This window comes from Calypte anna, chromosome 3, assembly GCF_003957555.1.
Source record: "Calypte anna isolate BGI_N300 chromosome 3, bCalAnn1_v1.p, whole genome shotgun sequence".
Taxonomy (NCBI): domain Eukaryota; kingdom Metazoa; phylum Chordata; class Aves; order Apodiformes; family Trochilidae; genus Calypte; species Calypte anna.
In genome coordinates this window covers 55,916,934-55,935,147 of record NC_044246.1, presented here as the reverse complement: position 1 = coordinate 55,935,147, position 18,214 = coordinate 55,916,934, and the positions used below count along the sequence as shown (strand labels likewise).

The 18,214-nt window shown below is 37.0% G+C and overlaps 1 protein-coding gene across 3 annotated transcripts in view; it reads left to right on the top strand.

The window, feature by feature from the left end:
* Nucleotides 1–1,471: 1,471 nt before the first annotated feature.
* The window catches only part of VTA1 (vesicle trafficking 1), a 38,425-nt gene continuing 21,682 nt past the window's right edge, over nucleotides 1,472–18,214 (top strand). The window contains exons 1-5 of one of the 3 annotated variants that reach the window (XM_030448326.1): nucleotides 1,594–1,677; nucleotides 12,244–12,332; nucleotides 13,845–13,939; nucleotides 15,535–15,662; nucleotides 16,324–16,399. In XM_030448326.1, the coding sequence (XP_030304186.1) occupies nucleotides 13,859–13,939; nucleotides 15,535–15,662; nucleotides 16,324–16,399 (285 nt within the window). In that variant the 5' untranslated portion in view covers nucleotides 1,594–1,677; nucleotides 12,244–12,332; nucleotides 13,845–13,858. Of the gene's footprint in view, nucleotides 1,678–12,243; nucleotides 12,333–13,844; nucleotides 13,940–15,534; nucleotides 15,663–16,323; nucleotides 16,400–18,214 lie in introns of all 3 variants that reach the window. The other 2 variants (XM_030448324.1, XM_030448325.1) reach the window with 2 other exon arrangements.

Here is an 18,214-nt window from a genome sequence, read left to right as displayed (position 1 = left end):
CTCATTGTATTCTCAAGTCTCTAAACTTTTCTTTCAGATTCCCACCACTTTTATCCTCATTTACATCACTTTTTCTCAGCTTCCTTCCAGCCTTATTCCCTCCGAGATTTATAACATGCCTGCATGCATTTCTCAGTGTTGTACTGATTTTAGCTCAAATGCTAAACAAATGTTTTGAGATAATCCTGAAAGCTGCTTTTTTTTTTTTTTCATTATGAAAAGAATTACATAATACACTTGGGTTTTTTTTATTCAGTCCAATTTCTTTACACAGTGAACATGAAGTCATTGTCTCACAGAACACAGTAGCAAGTATTTTTGCTTACACTAGGGCCACATTGTAAGTGCCCCTTTGACCCTTTCATTGTTAGCCACCATACTCTATCTGCCTCATTTTCACAGAGGGAGCACTTAAAGCGATCCCCAGCTTACGAGTTTGCAGTCAGTTTTGTCTCTAGCTAGCCATCATGCCCATTTCTGTTTTCACTTAACAAAGAGCCATAATTGTTCCCTCCACAATCTCCAGTGAAACCAGCTGAATCAGAAAGTGACGTGACTGCCTTTACATCAAAAGTATCATTGCTCTGGGCCAGCCAGCTTCTAGTACACCACCACCACCACACTTTCCGTCCTACAACTGTTCCTTGCCCTGTACCTTCCTTGTTTTCCTTTCTACTGTTCAGGTATCATTTCCCTTCCGTTGTCTCTTTGGCTCTCTCCCATGACAGCAATGAGACAACGCTCCCACCTGTCCCACTCCGTGCCGCCTCCCTCTAACACGCATCTTTCCTTATGCTCAGGAACACTGATATCCTCCTGCCTTGGAGACAACAGTCTTGAGACCAGGAGGACCAAAACAGGGCCAGAAAAGAAGTAGAAAAAACCCAACACCCCCAAAAAACCATAAAGCATTCGACTACACTATCAGGATAAGATGGCAGACACCAAAATAATTCACACTGCAATGCGTGAGGTCCATTCGAAACCATTTTGCTTCAGCAGTTCTCCGTTCCTTTCTCGTTCCTATCCCCTCTCTCAGCCAAAAGACAAAAGCCTTGGGGGTTTCTTCGAGGAAAAGTTATCTGGGAAGTGGTGATGCTGTGAGATGTACTTTCCAGGGCTTCCAGACCCGCTGACAGCCGCTGGGCTAGTAGCCAGGCCACCAGCCGCACAAGGCTTCTCCACAGCACCCCAGCGGAGAGGAGAGGCCTGAGAGCAGAGCTGTGGTCCAGCCCTCGAGTGTCTCCTGGACCTCCGGTGAGCCTCGGGGCAGCCCAAGGGAAAAGTTTTTCAAGCTGAAAAGTAATTTTACTTGCAGCGGGAGGAGCCCTCAACGTGACTGTCCCGGGACCAGGCCAGACGAGGAGTCCCACCTCATTTCGCCCCCCGCTCCTCCCGCTCAGCAGGGGGCGCTCCTGCCAGCCTCGCCACCACCAGTAGAAACCCGACCACCGCGCATGCGCCTCGGTGTCCCCCCCGCCGGAAGCGGAAGCGGCCGGCGCCGGCCCGGTGAAAGGAGAGGTTGTGTCAGCTGCCCGTGGTCGGCGCTTCGCGTTGCCGCCCGCACGATGGCGGCCATGGCGCTTCCTCCGCTGCCGCCGCAGTTCAAGAGCATCCAGCACCATCTGCGAACCGCGCAGGAGCTGGACAAGCGCGAGCCAGTGGTGGCGTACTACTGTAAGTGAGGCGGCCACAGCGCCGCTCCGCCCCGTCGGCCCCCGGGCTGGGCCCGGCCCGGCCCTTCGTCTCCTGGTCCTCCCTGCCCTCCCCTGCCGTCGCTTTCCGCGGGTGGGACCGCCACCCTCTGCCTTCGGTGCGCCCGTCCCGCTGCCTCCATGGCTCGTTGGGTTGCGTGGCGTGGCCGTCGGGTGTGCTGAGGAGTGGAGGTGACGGGGGAAGCCCCATTTCGTGGGGCGGTGCGAAGTGTGCGTGGTCTCCCGTGTCTGTCGCTTGAGCTGCGAGCCCCAACCCGCCTATCGTGGGCTCTATTTTTGCAGGTTTAAGCCTCTTTGCAGTCGTAATGGTTATGTGGGCAGCCTAAATACATGATGTCACGCAAGTGTACGATGAAGTCAAGTCTTTGATGTTGGGGTAGTCCTAATAAGTATCGCAAAAAACTAACATTTTAGAGACTTCTCAGAGCTTTGCTGATGGGAAAGACCTGCTTTCTGTCCTGTACCTGAATACGCAATTTAAATTTCAAAGTCTTTAACTCTTTTAATAGTATTAATTTTCTTTTCTGTGAGCCTTTATCACTTAAGGGTTTTCTAAGGGGAAGAGTGGGTGGCTCTTCTTTTAAATGAACATTGCAAAAGTGATTTTGCTGTAAATCTTAATTTGTAAATTTTTCAAGCTAACTTGAAAAAGCTAACTTGCTGGCTTCTAGGTTAATACTTGTCAGGGTGTCTGTGAGCTTTTCTAAAAGGCTTTCCACAGTTAATTAAATGAAAGCCTGTTAACAGTCTTGGGTTCTTGTCACAATTAATTAATTCCTGTCACTTGCAAAATCTTTAAGACTAGCAGGTCACCAGAAATGTGTGTTATGTTTTGTTGTTTTTTTTTTTTTCTTTTATTGTGTCAGGAGGACTTAATCCGGGGGAATTACTTTTCAATGGCTTGTCTTTGGAATGTTGAGAACCAGAGGTTAAAATCGGTCCTTTGACTTATAAGGGAATATTAGGTTTAGAAGGATCACCTTTAAAAATTCATGCTTCAGCAAGCTCTGAAAATATTGCCAGCTGAGTTTCAGAAGAACAGTCTATGTGGTATGCAGGAATACTGTTCTAATATGAAAAAGTGCTACCAAAGAAGTGACATGGCAACATATTGGAACACTGAATGCTGTGAATTGTACTAGCTCTTTTTCACTGGGAAAACACAGGACAAATCATGACTTGCTGTGGTAGGAGGCACCAGTTAAGTTGCATTTTTTTTTGTTTTTCTTAATTTGTTTGGGTTTGTTTTGAGTTTTGTTTGTTTGTTTTACAAGATGAAATAGGCTGCCTGGCTATGTAATAAAAATACTAGCATTTACTATCTGTAACAAAATGCAAGTCTGTATTTATTTTAGAACAGAAATGTGGCTTATCTCTATTTTCTTAATGTCTTTTCCATTCTGAAAATCTTGGTGCACAGGAAAAAACAACTGTGCTGAATGATTAACATTTTGTTAAGTTCTTTGCATTATCTGTTTTGAGTAGCCTGAAAATTTGCATATTTTATTTTTTCATTTGAGTACATTAGTACATCTTACTCATTCCTGAGTATAGGGAAGACTATATTCTAGCAATATCTGTCTCATTGTAGTATTACATAAAGTAAAAAAGCAGTGGCACCTTTTTTTCAAGACAGGGCTTGCTTGGATCCTTTGTTCTTATAAGTACACAAAGGAGAAGAATAAATTTTCACCAGTGTTCCACTGAGGACACTTACTTCATCCTGCGGGTGATGAGTTTGTCTGGATTGACTAAAATACAATATTCCTGTTCCATAGGATTTTTTTTTTTGTTATTTTAGTTCTGTCTTTGAAGCAAAAGTAAGGTTTATGAACCATTATTTTTGGACATTGTGAGTTTGGAACAATTATGTGGAATGCCAAAGTATTAATTATCAGTATTTCTACTGTAGTGCTTCTAGCTTATTATGAAGAATAAAAGCTTTCCTAAACAGGTAGTAAGTCTGGGTATACTAAAAAATAAAAATAGTTTTCAGATGACGTTTTGAAAGCAGTACAGATTTTATATGGAGTTTAAGCAACGTTTCTGATTAGATGCTTTACTGAAAAAATCCTGAGCATCTCTTTGTTGAACCTTTGGGATGTGTTTAAGAGGATCTCTACGCTTTGCTAGGATGTGTGGCAGGAATAGCTTGAGGAAAGCTTGGGAACGTGCACGAGGTGTTCTCTGGGCTGGCAGCTCCTCTGCTGGCTCCGCCTGCAGGCGGGCTCCCGGCATTGCAGGTGTCCTGGCCTGGGAAGGCGGCGTGAGCTGCAATAGCCACCCGAGGGGATTTTGTGGTGAAGGTCGTGGGATGGGGCAGTGCTGTGTGTTCTGTCACAAGGCTGCTGGCACACTCACTGTGTGAGGAATTTTGGTTACATCGTGGATGTAATGAGTCTGAAAACAAGAGTGAGGTGTTTCTAGCTTTTGAACGTTGCCAGGAGTAGTTCATCCCTAGCCAAAAGCTTTGGTCCTAGTATGTTTCCATGGCACACAGTACTTCTCTGTATGGATATATTTGCAACACTTTCAGTTGTGTTCCTTTTAGCTCAATTCCACTTTGTATGTTTCTGATAATAAGAGCTGCTACACAAACTGATTTGAATATTGGAAGCAAATGAATGCTGCTAAGGTATGTTTGCAACCTAAAATACTACTTCCTTTAGCTCAGCATTAAAATTATAAGGAACAGCTGTTAATTGCTCATCTTATTCTTTTTGTTTCTCATCAGCATCCACCAGTCAGTATCAGAGGTGTGCACTTAAAGCTGTGAATTTGAATTGCAGTTACACATTTCTTTTGCAAACACCATTTTAATTGTTTTCCTTCTATGTTTTTTGTTTCATTTAAAGCTTTAACCTAGCATAAATCAGCACTGCCACCTAAAGAATATACTGTAGCACCCTGGCTTCTCAGTCGCAGCACTCATGTGCTTTAGAGGCAAACATTGATGTAATTGTATGATGAAAAATAACAGTAAGCTGGTTTTTGTCCAGGCCTGTTCACTACTGCTTAAACAGCTGTTCTCCCACACAGAAACAAAGACACAGGGCCTTAGTTAAAGTACAGGGTGAAGACAGGACTCCTGCTTTTTTGATATTGCTAGCATATGTTGATTTAAAGAAATTGTACTTTGAGGAGCATGAATCTCTATTACACACAATATGGATAGCTACAGCAGAAATTATTTGTAATTTCCAACTGCCATATAATTTTCCTCATGAAAAATAAAACATTGAAGAACAACTTTGTTGCTCTTGAGCACCAAACAGATCACAGATGCCTTTCGTTGTGGTACTTGATTAGGTACATAGCAAAAATGAAAAAATGGTTTTATGTCTGTTAGTCTTCTATATTTCTTTCAAAACCTTCAAGCTTTACTCCATTTTCAGGTATTCAAATTCAAAGCAACATATAATCAGTAGCTTTGTGTTGTTTGTAAACTGTTACCTTTTTTACCCCTAGCTAATGTTAGTAGAAGGTCATAATTGATTGAAGCAATAAAAATATGTTCACTTCCTGACAATATGTACCATAAATTTACATGGCTGTAAAATTTGTGCTGCTTAGAAAAGAAATTGCAGAGAAATAAAGAAACCAGGCTTATTTTTCTTCTTTTTTTTTCTTTTATGTTTTACAGAACACAATCTTACAAAATTTTTTAAATAGGTAAGATGCTTTATGGTTAATAGGTGTTCAGGCTGCAGTAATCCACCACTTCTTCTTAATATGCCTCCCCATATGATACTTTTCTCCCATTCATATTATTTTGTTAATCACTGTCGTTAATTATCTAGCTGTTTCAGGTTCACTAAGGGTCAGCTGAGTGAATACCTAGAAGGGAAAACCATTAAAGGATGTTACACTGATTGCTTAGCAAAAGGAAAATCAGTGGTTGGTGGTCAATAAAGTAACTTAATTTAAAAACTTACTCGAGTCTGACTGACTACTTCAGGATGTTTTTCAGCAAACACAAGGAGGCAGGCTTTGATTAAAAACATGGTCTGACCTGTATAATGACTAAAGAAATTATATCTCTAATGCTATAGGTAGTTTGACTCAGAAGTTATTTTTGGAAGAATTGCAAGGTTTAAAAGGTAGTTTTGTCATCTGGAAACTTATATTTTAGTGTTTAAAGCAAGACTGTTTTAAACAGTTGTTTCAGCCTCTTAGTAATGTTGTTTAGCTGATGGTGATTAGTAGTTTGTTTTATACTTCTGTACTTATTGGCCATTGATGTTCTAATTGAAAAGTATTGAGAGAACTTCAATGGATGGCTAGAAAAGTGCTGATGTTTTGTTATATATAACATCCTAACATCCAGTGCTTGGATATCCAGTGAATACCACATGAAAAAATACTGCAATGGCTTCAGAAAAACAGGGCTGTGATGTTTTTTTGCTTCACAGTCTGCTAAGCTTCAGTAAACTTTCATGTGAGATCAGTAGATTTGGGTCTGTTTAAAAAAGGTGTGAAGAAAATTGTGGAGATAGAAAAGCACCTGAGAAATCCTTCTGAAGGATCTTACCGTTCTGTTGACATTTCTGTTTTTGTGGGATCAAGCAGGAGAAAAAAGCAAGAGAATTTTTTTCCCCCCAACTAGTTGTCAACCATTTGAATCAAGTAATTTAGCTTTTAAGAGAAATACCCACCTGTTAAATGTGACTGTTTTGCTTTCAAGTTTAGTCAGACATCCACAAAACAAGCTGCTCATTACATAACAATTTTAAGACTATTTCTAATTTTTAAAAAAGATAAAAAATAAAGTTCATTGCCTGACTCAGAAGTAAAATTACACAGTAACTATATTTCCTGAGTTACTGTTATTATTTTACTGATCCTTCGTCAAAGCAGAGGACGAATTGCAGAAATATTCAGTTTTTAATTTATTCTATTTTTTATTGTATCTTGATGCATTTTGAATTACTAATTTAGAAGATACATGCAATTCAAAGGTATTTAAGTGAAAGTAACTCGTGTTAGCTGTATTTCACTGTAGAGGTTTGACACACACTGGTTTCATTTAACTGAGACGTTGTAGAGCTGAAATGCATAAAATAACATTTTTTATAACATTCTTTATATAGAAAGATTGAATTCCTCATCTTTACAGTTTAAATATTCTCTTTTTTGGTACTTTTTTTTTTTTTAAACAATATCTTCTTGAAAATACATTTTACATATTCACACGTTGCTGGTGGCAGAAAACTGTTGTCTGCTACTAATCCTACAAATTATTTCAATCCTATTATTAGAGATTACATACTGAAGAACAGATTTAATCTGTTCTTTACACGGGATAAATTAGTCAAAATGATCAAATATTTTAAGAACTAGTTATCTATTTTGTCATGTACTGTGAGACTTGTTTTGGTTGTGCTATGAGTATAAGCTAAAAGTATTTTATTTTTTTTCTCTGTGCTTTCTGTTTTTTCTGTCTCCAGTCTTAGATTGTTTGCTGTTATTTGTTTCAGAGATTTGTAAAACTCTATTAAAATTCTGGTTTGTCTGTGACAGAAAAACAGTGATAAGTTATTGGAATAACAAAGATAAATACTTAAACCCCATGTTCCTCAAAGCAAACTGTGTGCACAAGAAAAAATTAAAGATTATTGTAACTGTTGTGTAGTATTTTTGGCACTTGCTTTGATTGGATGTGTAATGCTTAAAAATAATGAGCTCTGCCAGGGATAGAAGGGAGAATACAAAATAGAGCAAGTGAACTTCAGAGACTGAAACTTTATTTCCTAGGTATGCGTATTTATATAAAACCGCCAAAGTTCAGTTGTATGGTATAAACATACTAATATGCATTTTTCCACCATGTAGTTCACTTTCTTTGGGATCCGTCTTTATGCTGCTTCAAGCTCAGAAAGCAGAATTAAGAACTGTCTTTTCCTGGCTGAGGTTTTCTGCTGATTCTGACAAAAGGATTCCTGGATATCAGCATCAAGTTTGTAAAATCACAGAATCCTTGAGATTGAAAGGATTGTTGCACATCACCTGGTCCAATCCCCTGTTTAAAGCAGGATTAATAGTGCAGGTTGGCCAGGACTGTGTCCAGGCAGGTTTTGAGTCCTCCAAGGATGGTGGCTTCACAACAGCTGGAGAAGATTTTTTTCTTACACTTAAATGTGTTACATTTTGTGCCCTGTGTCTGAAGGCACCACTGAGAAGGTACACACCACTGAGAGGGCACCACAGTGGTATCCCTGCACTTTTCAAGTCCTATCATTCCAAGCTCTCTGCTTTCCTGGAGTGACAGAGGTTCCTAGCCCTTTATGTGGCCATTGCCTCTTGTCTCTTGTACTGGAAGCCCAGAGCTAGAACCAGCACTCCAGTTGTGTCAGACCAGTACTGAAAGGGAGAGATCGTGGTCCTCAACCTGCTGGGAGTGCTTCTCCTAATGCAGCCCTGGATGGATGCTTTTTGCAGTTAACATCAGGATTGGACTTGGGAAACTTACTTTGTGGTCGTGCCCATCTGTGCAGATTTGTTTCACCTCATAGGGTAGTTTGAGTGTATGAAATAGGTTTAAACTTGCTGTTTAAACTAAAGTGAAGATTATTCCATGGGAGTGCTTTGGATTTGTGCTCTAGTCACTGTAGGCTGGTATGTTCATATGCCTTGACCATGACTAATCCAGAGTTGCTGCCTTCTCCTCCATTTGCCTTCTTGAGATTTCAGTTGCTATAAATCCTACAGTTAAAGTAGTTTTCCTGTTTTAATTAGAAATATTTCATTTTCTTTATTAGGCTATAGACTGCAGCTTTTAAAAATACTGGTAGTTCAAATATTGTGCAAAATCTTAGAAACCCATGAAATCTACATCCAGTCTTACTCAATTTTTTCAAGACCAGAAGTGGTCCTTAAGCCACACTGAAAAATGATAGTGTAGAATACTGGGTGATTTTCTAGGATTCAGAATGGGTATGTTTTTGTCACCTATCTTTAATAATTTCCAGTTTTGTTTGTATTTGCAAATATTGTTTCAAATATTTAGTTCATTTACAAATTGCTGTTCTTCAAATAACTGTGAATTCTAATATAATTTACTATAACTTCCAGTAATTTTTAATAAGAGACACTTTTACTCGAGCTAGTTTTGATGTAAAGTTTGTCTGGGTTGCTGACATAAACTGGAAATATACTGCCATCGGTCTGGTTTTCTTGATAGGATTTAGAATACTATGAAAGAATCTGATAAGAGGGGATCATTCTACTTTTTTTTTCTTCATATTAAATTTATGTGTAGTCTTCATTCCATACATTTTGTATCAAAATATTTTTTTTGTCCATTTTTCCTTACACTAATTTTACTTGAAAATAATTATTTTAAAGTTTTGTTTTCTATGGAATGTTTCAGATTTTGTATTGATGCTGTCAGCTTCATACTTGCCTTGGGTTTTGGCAGTTTCAGCATCATATAATGGAGAGAAAATATCAGGCCCTTCAGATCTGGTTTGTCAGTGCTATTAGATCTATTCTGAAAGTCTTTGAATTCAGACAAATTTACTTAGCCATATAGAAATAGAATATATTTATGATCTGAATTTAGAAGTTACATTAATGAAGTATGATACATTAATGTTCATGAAAGCAAGAATAACTGTTTTTTTTTTCTTGGCAGATTCCTTCTTTATGAAAATACATGTACAGTAGTTTGAGTACAATCCAATTTAATGGTTTTTTATACCTTTCTTCCCGCATTTGTATTCCAACTGTTGTCTTCCTGTACCAAGCAGTTAATAAACATTTTTCTTTTAAAGGTTTGACAAAGGGAAGAGAAAGGTGTAGAATATTTATGAGTAATAAATTACAGCTTGGAAAAGCTTTCATCTCTTAATCAGAATCAAAATATGTTTATGGCAAATTTTTATTATGCTGTTTAATTTTATCAGTCTTAAATGTCAAAAATAGTCCAGTTCCTAATAATTTTCTTTCCTATACAATTAAAAACATCTGGGGGAAAAAAACCTAATCTTTTGATCCTGTTAGTCTGGGAAAAAGAAAGATGGATAGTAAGTCAGAATGTAGAAGTTAGACTCAATCAATTATGCATACTTACTAACTGGAACTTTTGTCCTCCAGTATTTTTACTTGGCACGGAATTAATTTAAAGTGGGAGTGAGGGGAGTTTCAGTTGTTATCCAAACATAAATCTGGAGTAACTTACTGTGTGTTAGGAATGAATGCCTGGCTCGTACTAGAGACAAAATACAGCTCTGAAATTGTGCTGTGTATTAGCAGAGGAAAAATAACTTGGTATTACGTGACATAAATAAAAGCAGAGAAGTTTCTGTAAAGCTCACTGTATAATTCCTTCCAGCACTCCCACACTTAGTATTTGCTGAACAAAGATTAAGGGCAACAAATCAAGACATAAATTTTGTAGTTGTCTTGGCTAAACATCTTTCTGAGAACGATCACTTGCCAAGTCTTTATGAATTTGAGGATAAATGTCCTGTCTGCAAACCGAGAGCAGGCCCTCTTTTAGTTAATAATTGGCAAAATAGTTCTGTCTTTGTGCATAAAAGATTACAAATTACTTTAGCTCTACTAATGATACTAATTGCTATTTAAACATTAGCTCTGTGTAGCATCCTTTACCTATTTCATGTTTTACTTTATGCATATGCTACCATTGTCGGCCACACAAAAATCTTTCTAATTTGATTTGAATAAAGGAGGCAAAAAATGTAGATTGTATCTGTTATTAAACCAAGTACATAAAAAAAAGCTAAAAACAACCATTTATTTGTTTCCAGGTATTCCAGATCTTCATTACAAACAGTGGAGACTGGCTTCATTCTTCAAATACTTCATTTAGGCTTTAAAAACTTGAAAACTTCTGCAACTACAATGTATGGTTTTAATTGTCTTTTTAAATCGGAATTTCCAGCAGCTTGGCTTTCCAGAGGAAATTTTTTTTTTAAAGTTATTAAGCAAATACTCCTGTAAGTTTTACAGTATATTGCTGTAGTCATTAGGGACATGCACTTTAAACATTTTTTCAGTGTGTAAAGAGAGGTTCTGAAAAGAACAACTCTGAAATAATTTTCATGTAAAATTACATCTCAGGTATGATGTTTTTAAATGGCAAAATAATGCAATTGTAATAGAGAACACTAAGATTTTTTTTTTCTGTGGTGTTTGTACCATTCCTGAGATTAAGTTGTAGTTATTAGAAGCTGAACCACTTGCATCAAAGCAAAAGTTTTGTGACCTAGCAAGCACGGTAATACATTACCAAAATCTTGTTACATTTGGCTTTCTCAGCCAGAGATGTTGAAGGCGGCAAACTTCTAGCCTTTTGCTTATGCATTCTTTACTACTGAGATTACCTGTCAACATAAACACGTACGGCAGTTCTTTCACCATTAATTGCCAGTATAAAATTTCAGTAATAATATTAATACAGGAAAATTGTTTTGCTCAATGCTGCAGAAAATTAGGTAATGAAGCAAATTTGCCCATTGTATCATTGCAAGTAATGATACAAGTTTACCTATTGCTTACAGATTCACTCACTTATTGCTCTTTATACCTGTAATTTCAAAAGCAAAATTTAAAAACATTAAAATAATATTTTAGTGTATGTAGAGGCAAATAACAAGTTATTTCTCTTCATCCCCTTCCATCAGAGGAATTTCTAGTTCTTTCAGTTCAAGTATTTCACTTGCTGCAGTGAAATTAAACTTCATGAGTTTAATGATTGTTGATGGAGATTTTCCAACCCCCAAGCTTCACTTTTGAGTCTTGACACTTGTGGCTTCACTTTTGATTAAAGGAGTTAAGTGTGCCTATATGCATGCCAGAATCACTGAATGGTAGAAGCTGAAAGGGATCTTGAAAGATAATTGAGTCCAACTTCCCTGCCAGAGCAGGATCACCAAGTGTAGGTCCCATAGGAACGCAGCCAGGCGGGTTTTGAATGTATCCAGAGGAGATTCCACAACCTCATTGGGCAGCCTCTTCTAATGTTCTGTCACCCTCGCAGTGAAAAAACTTTTCCTTATGTTTACACAGGAACTCCTATGCTCTAGCTTGCATCTGTTATCCTTTGTCCTATCATTGGGCATCACTACTTTTCATTTTTTTGTCACTGCTGAGTTTCAAACATGGGAGAATATACTCTCCATCTGCAACTTCCGTTCATCAATTGAGACTGATGTTTTGGGAGAATTAAAGGGTTCAATCTTTTGACCTGGCTATTTTAGTGAAGACTGCCTTTCAGCACTGCATGCCGCTAGTTAGGGATTCTCTGTCAGTAATAGTTTTCAAAAAAGTCTTTTTAATCACTACTTGTTTGAGAAGGAGGGAGTAGCTTTTGCCCTTACCTCAAGTGATTACTTCATCAGAGGGCAGCACTCCTATCCAACATTTTACTGTAGTGAGTATGTATAAATTATGAACTTTGAAAGTTCTTAAAGACTGCAGTAAACTCTCTTGTTAGGGTAACTTAAGCATGTCTGTTCTTAGTCTGTAGAGCTGGTGCTAGAGTAACTTCATGTTTTCTTGACAGGCTGTGTATGCTTTGGATAAAAGTCCTTCGATCCTGAATGACCTGAGGACTCTTGGGCACCTTGGTTCCAGAGTCTTGATAGCAGGAAGGTATTATTGATATCGAACACTGATTGATGTCACTCACAGTGTATATTTATATATGGACAAGAAAAACATGTTTCTTATCTGTAACTCTGTATCTCTGTGTGTTCAAGGCTCACTCACATTTGTTCATCGGAATGCGTGGAGGAGTCTTCAGGTTTTTCTCAGTTTCTGAAATCCTAAGAGGGAAGGGGGATGGCTATTCAGGGATGCCTGTGAAGCACACAGATGTCACAGTACATGTAACTACACCCCTTTGGATATTATTGAGGAGAAAAAAAAATTTTTTTTCACTATGTAAATGGATGTATTTGCAATGAATGTGAGGAAAAGCCACACGTACACCATCAGTGCAGTTTAAACCAGCTGTGTTTATATTCATGTTTACTGAGATAATCTGAAGGGAAAAGGCTGTCACTAATGCATAAAGACTTAGCTTGGAAGGAAAGGGAGGAAGAGTGTTCTACTTTGGTTACTGAATGCTTTTGTCCATATTTTTTTTTTCGCATCTGTTTTTGTGTGTGTTAATCCTAGTAGATAATAGCTGTTTGGCTTTATCCACAATTTCGCGAAGCATATGAAGTTCTGTGTGCATATCTATAAATCATAGATTTATTTTTTTTTTAAATAAAAAGATAATTTTTAATCAGAAGATGTTAATCATTCCTTTTCAGGATCACAAGAAAACCTGGCAATTATACTTACAGGGAAAGTTTAATAAAATCTGTCTTGTCTGATTTAGAGATCAGGTTTGCGTCATGTGTCTTTTGGTGATATGTAGCATATACGTGGATATAATAGGTGCTTAATTCAGTTTGTTAATGTGGAGTTTAATGGTAGGTAGTTCCTGCTATACGAATTTCCACTTTTGAGATATATCAATGCACTCTATTCAGAGATACGAAAATTATTCAGCTAGCAATAAAAAGTAAATATAAAATTCCTATTTGAGAAAATTGCAAATGAGGATGGTGGCTCTACAAAAGCACTAAATAGTACATCCTGGTGATACAAACATGAATCTGAAATCAGTAGAAATAGTCACTGAGAAAAATAAAGCATAAAAATACTTCCTAGTATCTCTGCAAGGCTGAACTTACTTAGATGGAAAAGGTTACATTTAGGTTAGAGAAAGAAATTCTTCACTGTGAGGGTGGTGAGACACTGGCACAGGTTGCCCAAGGAAATTGTGGCTGCCCCCTCCCTGGAAGTGTTCAAGGCCAGGTTGGGCCTTGGATGGGGCTTTGAGCAACCTGGTCTGTTGGGAGCTGTCCCTGCCCATGCAGGGCAGTTAGAAATAGATGACCTTTAAGGTTGCTTCTAAACCATGATTTGTTCATGATTTTGCTCTTAATGATTTTGCTGTCATTGCTCACTGGTACTGTTGTAGTACGTTGTTAAGCAAGAAGATGAGTTAGTCTTTCAGATGTGTTGGGAGGAGCATTGCTTTGTTTACTTACATGTTTTACCTCTAGGTAATAACTTTCGGTTTTTTGGTGTGTTTTGTCTCCTTTAAAGGTCGTTTGTATGCAATGCAAACCGGGATGAAAATTGACAGCAAAACCCCAGAGTGCCGTAAATTTTTATCCAAACTTATGGATCAGTTGGAAGCCGTAAGTAGAAATTACTGCTTTTCTCCAAAATTCTTCACTATATTACTTTAATTTTTATTTAAGCTCTGCAAATACTATCTTTGCTTTGTCACCAGTCATTGATGCAGCTATTCTGTATGCAGACATACTGAATGAATTCAAGTTGTATGTAATAAATTGACAGGGGGTTTGAAAGGAGATAAGCCTATATGTGTATGTTTGTGTATGTATTAATTTGCAAACATAACTGAAATTTCATACATCAGACGTTTGCTGTAATGTTTTGTATAAATAATATGAATTACAGTACTTTATTCACACATACGATAAATCATAATTATATTATTACAAATTAAATGCAGGAGTTGTAGCAGACTTTTTATTGGTTTGTCTTTGATTTTTTTTAAGTCTGTTAGAGTTACTTTCACTGCTACAGTACTGGCTTTCCTGGGCTGTTCATAAATACCTTCTTGGTTGTTTTTTTGAAATTTTTAAATTAATCAGCTTGGCTTACTTTAATTACTTGAGTATATTGAGAAGCACATGTCATTTGTGCATTGAAATAATCTCTGTTAAATATCAGATCAAGTATAGCAGTAAGTTATTTTCTGAGTGTAAGGTGCACATATAGGCTGGTGGAATGCATAAATAATTCTCTTCTTCCATTGATTTCAGTGTTCCGTTTCATGTATATATCATGCAGTTTACAAATTGTCACATGCTTAAATACCTTTTGAAAACTATGTAGAATATTAGTTTGACAAAAATCTTCAAAGTTCAAGTTCTCTTTTGAAAGTTTATATTTCAGTGCTGAAATCAAGTAACTTTCCTGGCAACATTCTGTGTATTAAAAAGTTGGCAGCCATCTAAAAAACACAGAAAAGCAGCCTGCATGATTAAACTTTCTTCACACGCACAGTGAAAAATAACTGCTATTCAGAGATTGTTTTTAGTTCTTTTGGCAAAATAAAGGTTGCAGGTTAGTATCATGCAGTGTTCCTGTTTTTGTTCTCTAAGGATAACCTGAGATTTCCTTATGTGTGAACAGTAAGCCTATTCAGAAGCTGTAAATTCACCTGTTGTAACTTTTAGAGGGTTATTTGCTTTACTGATTTTTATTAGGAAACCTCAGAATTGTACTTTAACTTCTTTGAGACAAGGTCTTTGTATAGCACTACACTGCTTACACTGAAAATTCCAGTGAATCCATAGGTCATTAGACCAGTCAAGGTAGGCCTCAGAAGCTTTGAAAGATGTATTTCACTACGGTGAAATAACTTCATAAGAGAGAAGATGCATGATCACTCTGACCTACAGTAGCTTTATAAAGTGTTCATTAATTCATCAGTTGAACCATGCTGAATCCTAACACAGGTTTCTGAGTGCTTGGACATTTAGGTAGTAAAGGGAAAAATACCTCTAGTTGTTACTTCACAATATTGTAGTGGTGTTTACTTTTTACTTTTTGTTTTGTTTTTGCTTGAGTTTGTTGTTTTGTTGGGGTTTTTTTAATTGCACTTGGTTTTGTCTAAATAGCAGCTTCTTGTGTTTGAAATGTATTGCAGAACTGCTAGGGTCTAATAAGGTAATGAATGTATTTTTTCAACTTTTTTCAGATGAAAAAGCAATTTGGTGATAATGAAGCAATTACTCAGGAAATTGTTGGTTCTGCTCATGTGGAGAATTATGCTTTGAAAATGTTTTTGTATGCAGACAATGAAGACAGAGCTGGACAATTTCATAAGTAGGTGAAAATTTTTGGTTATTGGAAATAAGTGATGAGAAAAACTTGGCTATCACAAGTGTTTTAATTTTACTGGAAACAGGACTTATGCTTTAATGCATTTATTTCTCTTTCATAAATTTTCATTTGTTACAACTTGTATATCTCTAACTTCACACATTAGCTGATTCCTCACTTCTGTGTTCTTTAGGAGGTTGCTCACCTACTGGCAGGCCTTCTAAAACCTCAGGCTAATACTGAGCTTGAGCTTGGCATCAAGCGTATTATAATTTTTACTGTCCACTGATACTAAAATAGTTCTGATGATACATTGTGTGGTTTTATTTACAGCAATTACCACAGCATGTCGATGCCTTTGCAAGGCTTTTTTTTTTTCCTTCAGTAATATCCCTGTATTGAACATTCCAAACTAGAAACTAAGTGCAGAACAGATGACCAGTGTTGAAAAATAACAAAACCTTTCTACGTAGTAGTCCAGAGACTATCATATATTGCTATAATTTAAACATCATGAAGTAAGCTCTGTAACATCAGAGTAAAAAAAAATAGTAATTACTGGCTTGCAGTAATCCAGTGTTATCTAAAATACATACTTTTTACATGTGATTCTCAGACACTTGACATTACCAAGTTAATGAAATGGTTTGGGTTTTTTTTACAGAAACATGATAAAGTCCTTTTATACTGCAAGTCTCCTGATAGATGTTCTAACAGTATTTGGGGAGCTCACTGAAGAGGTAAGAAATATCAGTGTATTATTTGATTGCTTTTCCTAGCACAGGTGCAAATTACTGTTGTAGTTCTATGGAGGGTTTTTTTTTTAAATACGTGTACATGAATTTCAAAGAACATAGGTTTTAATTGTGCAGCGAAATACCTGTCAGTCACAAGGAATTGTGGTAACTGTTTCAAATAAATTATATGTGAAACTTTATTAACTCATGACTTAAAAGGCTTCATAACTTAAGTATAAGAAATGTTGTGGAGTACATAGCATTGTGTTAAGCAAGTAGGAATGATTCTAGGAAAAAATGATGCAAGGCTTTTTCCACCTTCATGGTTTTTACTGTGCAAGCAAGAACTTCAGTGCTCAAGTGGAATTATATACAGTTTCAGTTAGAACAGATATTTTTGGGCTTGCAATATACCACACTTTTAAAAGGTGATATGTTAAATTGGAAGAGTATGAATTTTCATTTAAAAATGGATTGCTACCCAGCTATTAGGACATTAAAGTTTTAATTAAAAATTATCTACTTAAGTAACTAGCAGCATGCTCTTCATGGCAGGTAATTTTTTAATCAAACAAGCATTCCAGAATTGTCAGAACAGGGTAATCATTACTTTTATTAAGGCACACCAGAATAATCTCTGGTCTGTTTTAAAAAAAATTATTCTATTTGGCACATATTCAGCTGCTCTCTATTTTTCATACTGTACAGAAAAAATAAACTTGGATATAGAGGAGCAAGTACTCTTAAGTATTTTTTGTTCTGAAAATTAAAAGTGAGGTTTGCTTCTTAACTGAATAAGAAGCTCATTTTGGAAGTGTCATTTATAGTTGATAACTTTTGGATAAGGAAAAAAATATAGAGAAAGCTGTTACTGAATCATGAAGAAAAGTTTCAAAGGTTGTTCAAGGAAGTTTAAAATACCTGGGGAAAAAAATAAGAAACAGCAGTGATACTAAAGAACCTTAAACAAAAGCAGGAAATTCTGATTATTTGTCAGGACACCTGAATCCACACAAGAAATCTACGCTTTTTTTTTTTTCAACATGATTCAGTGTTACAGGCTTCCATGCTGACACTACTAAAAGTGCCTTAGAACCCTAAAGTTCTGCTGCTTTACAGGTTCATAGCAAGCCAGTGGTTGTGTTGTTCCCAAAGTTTTCTATGCCCTTTTTGGAATTCAGAGACTTGATATGGATGCATGCAAATTGCTGATCTGATAAGCATGCCTACTGTATAAAATGTAGCCACCATGGCTACTTTCATTTGTACATGTTGGTAGGAAAGTAAAAGAATGGTTGTGATAGGATGCATTTCTTTTATTTTATGAGATATAGAAATATAAGTGTAGCTATTGTCCAAGAAGAACACTTACCCAAGTGTTCTTGCAAGATTCTGCATCTTCCATAGGCTGAGACTATACCAATATGCAATTTCCATCTATCAAAAGGGTAAGATTGTTCTTTTGTGTGATCTCTTAAAATTGGTTGCTATGGATGCTCACAGCCTTTAGGCTAGCAAATAACAACAGGTTTTAGAGCCAGAAAGGGAATGCACATTTAATTGGACTGAAAAGACATATTAAAAAGTCATATTAAGACTGGAGGAATCCAGTGCACAGGATAGTGCACTGATTTGGTGATTCCTCAGGGGTCCTGAAGCAATCCTTCTTGTAGATGGAAAAAAATGTTAAAAATGTCTATGTGGAATGCTAGCAGTGGTGTGTTTACTACTGAGTGTGGGGGTGGGGCCTGATGCTGAAAGGACAGAAGTGCTTTGTAATTGGAAAGAAACAGAATTATCTCATTTTGATTATTTAAA